The sequence below is a fragment of the Nanorana parkeri genome, unplaced genomic scaffold, assembly GCF_000935625.1.
Source record: "Nanorana parkeri isolate BGI_ZX_2015 unplaced genomic scaffold, ASM93562v1 scaffold1288, whole genome shotgun sequence".
Taxonomy (NCBI): domain Eukaryota; kingdom Metazoa; phylum Chordata; class Amphibia; order Anura; family Dicroglossidae; genus Nanorana; species Nanorana parkeri.
This window is the reverse complement of record NW_017307556.1, coordinates 167,477-172,378: the sequence shown is the minus strand read 5'-3', so window position 1 is coordinate 172,378 and position 4,902 is coordinate 167,477. Positions and strand designations below refer to the sequence as shown.

General features: G+C 41.6%; 1 protein-coding gene across 3 annotated transcripts in view; it reads right to left on the bottom strand.

Annotated features, from left to right (window-relative positions):
* DRD2 (dopamine receptor D2) overlaps positions 1 to 4,902 on the bottom strand; it is a 107,331-nt gene that overhangs the window by 40,185 nt on the left and 62,244 nt on the right. For all 3 annotated transcript variants that reach the window (XM_018569106.1, XM_018569105.1, XM_018569104.1), the window contains exon 3: positions 1,261 to 1,397. In XM_018569106.1, the coding sequence (XP_018424608.1) occupies positions 1,261 to 1,397 (137 nt within the window). The remainder of the gene's footprint in view (positions 1 to 1,260; positions 1,398 to 4,902) is intronic.

Genomic DNA, 4,902 nt, shown 5'->3' with positions numbered 1-4,902 from the left:
CCCGGGTCTCCCCCCCCCCCCCCCCCACCACCTTTGTTTAATAATCCCTTGCCTATTAGCTTAGAAAATGAAGTGAATTGATTTTCAAGATTCAACCTCTCATTGACTTTAATAGGGTTTGCATTAAGGTTTGCAACTGGAGAACTTTGAGGCATGTTTCCCAAACGCACCTGTGAATAGAACCAGAGCAAGTTGGCCCATCACTATTAAATGAGAACTATGAGGTGAGTGTTTTTCATAGAATAGAACCAGAGCAAGTTGGCCCATCACTATTAAACGAGAACTATGAGGTGAGTGTTTTTCACTCACCTTATAGTTCTAGCCGACCTGTGACAATGAGACTGTCACAGGTCGGCTCAGTAGATCGAGAAGTGAGCGAACAGATACCGGCGTTCGCTCACCTCTCGATCCTGTCACAGCTCTCTGCTGTGACAGGGGAGGGGCTGGATTACCCCCTCCCCGCTCTGATCCGCCAGCGCTGACTGGCGGATCGGACGGGGGAGGGGGCGGGAGGATGCTAGTTTGTGTCCTCCCGTTACCCTAAGGAGAACTATGGGGAAAAGCCTTAACCCCATAGTTCTCCTTTAAATACTGGGGGGGTGTTAGGTTTATAGATTGCACAAGGTAAATACATTGATACATTAGCATTTTAATTGATTAAGTTCCAGTTGTATAATATCGGGATAGTTTTAAAGATTAATAGGTTAATTTTGTTCCTAAATTGATTTACATCGATTGATAGGCTGCGCTGCTGTTTTATCAATCGATTGGTTAGTAAGGTACTATTTAGTTTTTATTGAGACCTGTTCTTTTTTTGTTTTCCGTTTTCCAGTCAAAGTGGATGCAAGCCCAATTGCTAATATCTCACATGAGCTTTAAAATGTAAACGTGATTTTAAAAGCAATTTTTTTTTTTAAATTTGCAGCTTTCATTAAAATTATACCTGGTTATGGGGTGCCAACTGTCTCCCAATAGCTCTCCAACATTGTCACTCTCTCACACACTATCCCAGTGGTGACTATAAACACCCAGATTGAATGAGTTTACAGGCGCTTGCTATTCTACTTTTGTGAGTATGTTTTTACTGTGTTTTTTCTGATAATAAATGATCTTGCACATGTTGGAACACTTTGTGCTTTTTGTTTTTAGAATTATTTAAAAAGAGTCAAACTCCGTAATATAGGAATCAATGTTTAAACTGCAATTAACCTAAAACTTTTTTTTTTTCAAAAATGCAAAAATAAACAATAAACCATTTACCTGTGTTATTGAGTCCAAATAAGAGGGGGCAAGAGATTGCAAATGACAGGACCCAAACCACTGTAATCATGACAGTCACTCTTCGTTTGGAACTGTAGCGAGTATTGTATAGCATCGGCATTGCCACTGCTGTATACCTAAAACAAGTAGATAATATAAACAATCTATAAACAAATATCAGGTGATCATATTTTACAGGCATGTACTCCTTTGTCCGTACATAATATGCTGTTATACTGTAAATGGTGGAGTTAGACGTCTATCCAGGAACTGTACCAACTAAGGATGAACAAAATGATTGCAGTAAATTCTATTTCACAGAAATTTCACAGTTGACAACATTTCTGGGAGATTAGTCTCTAGCTTAGCCAAACTTTGCATTAAACGTTCATCTTTAGGAAATTATTCCCAGGCTGGTTTGCAATGTTTTTGCATTTTTTTATCCTTATTTATTATTTGATTTATTTTTTCACATACAGAAAAAAAATCTAATATAAAGTGCAGAAACAATGTACTGTCACTTTAAGGGCCCTTTCACATCAGATGCATTGGGGCAACACTGGCTATCTTTTCCAGTGTAGCTGAAATTCAAGACAAGGCAATTTGATTGTTTCAGAAGGGCTCAGTTCAAGTAATTTAAATGTATTTTGGTAAAAAACAGTCAATGTAGCTCATCTCAAGTACCAAGCTATTATATTCCTAATGCCAAATTAAAAATGACTTGGAAAATTTGGTTCAGAAACCATGACTGCTGAGAAACCTGTCTAACATACTACTGAAAACCATGTAGCCTTGCCAAAAATAACACAGACTAGCCGAAGGCATATGCTTCGGCTCGACTGAGCCGAAGTGACAGCTGAAGCAGGGCAAATGGCCTGCTGAAGGCTGGCCGTTCGCCCCGCAAATGACAGCTGGATGGAGCCAGCCGTGATCTGATGATGCTGATCTGTCATTAAACAATAACAACTGAGCGGAGCCGGCCGTGATGTCCCAGCCGGCTCTGCTAAGTTGTTATTCATTGGCCGGGACCTGCTAGAAAACTCTGGCAGGTGGCGGCCAATAGTAAACAGTTGGGTAGAGCTAGCTGTTCCCTATATATGGCCAAACTGTGTGTCAGTAGTAAAGGATGAGTTGTTAATCCTATATCCTAAGGGGTCTATTCACGTAGCTGCCGAGGTATCTAGCCGTAGCTTCAGCTGATCCTTCGGCAAGCTTCGGCCCCAGGACCCCTTCGGTTCAGTGGAACCGAAGGGCTGCTGTATGGGCTATTCACTATTGAAAGCCGAAGCTGGCCGAGCGTCCGGCCATTGGCCGGCCGACAGCCTGCTACTGACTGCTGGGCGGAACCAGCCGTCATCTCACGGCTGGCTCCGGCCACTTGCACAGACAGACCAGAAAGGTTTACTCTGCTTGATCGAGCAGTGTAAACCTTTCCCTGCTGTTTTTTTTTTCTTCTTCTGAGCCGTTGGCTGCCGTCAGAATAGAAATAAAAATCACCTTAGGAATGCATAGCTAGATTCCTATTGGCTATTTCAAATTGCAATAGCCAATAGCAAACTAGCTATTGCACCCGCCCACTGCTGCTGTCAATCATCAGAGGTTACCTGAAGTTCTTCATCAGGTCCCCTCTAGTGATTGACAGCAGCAGAGGGCGGGTGCAATAGCTAGTTTGCTATTGGTTATTGCAAATTGAAATAGCCAATAGAAATCTAGCTATGCATTCCTATGGTGATTTTTTTATTCTGACGGCAGCAGAGCCGCCCGGCCAATAAAAAACAGTTGGGCGGAGCTAGCTGTCACTGCTAGCTCCGCCCAATCATTTTATATTTAATTTTTTACTACTTTTTTAACTGTTTTTCTATTCTGCTGGGTGCCACAGAGGTACTGAGCAGAATATCCGGGCCGAATGCCGCTCTGCGGCATTCGGCTATTCACTCACTGCTGTTCAGCATCAATGAGAATAAGCCAACAGCAGCGAGTAGCCTGCCGGAGGTTCGGCTTAGCTGATCCAGATGTTGGATCGGCTGAGTCGAACTCCTTCTGCACTTCGGATCGGCCGAACATGCTGTGCATGTTCGGCCGACCCAAAGCCGCACAAAGCAAGCTGATGTACGGCTGATTTCAGCCGATATACGGCTGAAATCAGCCCTACAAGCCTGAAGTGAATAGCCGAACAGCGTTCGGCTCACTTCACTTCGGGTCGTTTAGTCACTCGGCTAAATAAAAGGATTTACCACAGTTTATTAGTTTATAAAGGTGCAAGATCCAGGATTTGTAATCTTGATCCTGGCTTGCTTCCTAAGTGTGTTCTTGACCTGGAACAAGCATGCAGTTGTGTGGGATTAAAACAGGCCAATTCTGTATACCTGTTTTAGGTTAGTGACACACTGTATGATGTTGTTCTACCAAATATTCTTTTAGGTATAAGCAATGTGAAATGGCTTAGGACACCTGTACTTAGAAAAGCAGTCTGCTTTTACAGACCTTTTTATAAAAATGCTTGCTATCTTTCTGTCATGTCAATCCAATTTCAATACTTTCCAAATCACTGATCTGAACAAACATGCAGATCAGGCAAGTACAATTGAAGTCATAACTCCTAATCTACAAATTTGATCTGGGTCACTGATTCAAAAAGTTGTGAATCCTCAGATTCAACAATGACATCTACAAAGCCAGTAGTGATGATTCCTATATTCTGTTGTGGGCACCTCCAGGCACTGTCCAGTATCCTGAAATCACCAAATAAAATAAACGGTGGCAGCTTCCTAGTCACTGGTTATGACTTGCCAATGATACCCATTAAACCTTACGATTAGCCATTGATATCAGCATTCACAATAATATAGGTTTGAGAGGCATCAGCGGGTGGTCCAGAGCCAGTGAGCAGAAAAATGTATGTAGGAGAAAATCAAGCCACTACTAAGGGTTCCTGGGACACTGAAGAGATGAATAGACCTGGAAGTGCAGGAAACATTGGTTGAATTATATTTTTTACAGTTATTTTTCTGTGCTGCACAATATTGAAACATTTTGATTGTTTGTATTCAGTCATCTGTCAACTTAACAAGGCAGCTTGGGGGCTAAGCAAATAATGACTCAATAAAAGAGGCATGTATATTCCTACTTAAATTCAGGCATTCCTCCTTTATTTCTTCTAGGCCTGTGCAGTAATTCAGCATGAAACAAATCCTGTACTCTGCCACTGTGCAGGAGTTCCCTGTAAAAAAAAAAGGCCAACTAGTGCTACTCTTGCTCCTTGTGCAGGGTACCAGGTCTTGTATCCACCAGTGTAGTTTTTTGTAGTCAGCCTGCAGTGAGAGGAGCTGCTGGATCTCACCCACAGCTCTGCTGTCTGCACAGACTATGTGCTGCAGCACAGTGATGATGTCACCTCTACTTTTAAAAGGTAATGTCTGGGTTTAAAAATGATTTGATGCACCTAATGTGGATTAATAACTCTTATGGTTGTTTATGAATATATTTAAACTAGCTTTAAATTGTCCCCCGAGTTCTGCTTTTAACAATTAAAAGAATGTTCAGGGAATTCCTTGTTAAAAAACAATGCTAGCTCCTAATCAAAATGTAAACTATATTTGATTATATAGTGTGTGTGTATATTTATATATATATATATATATA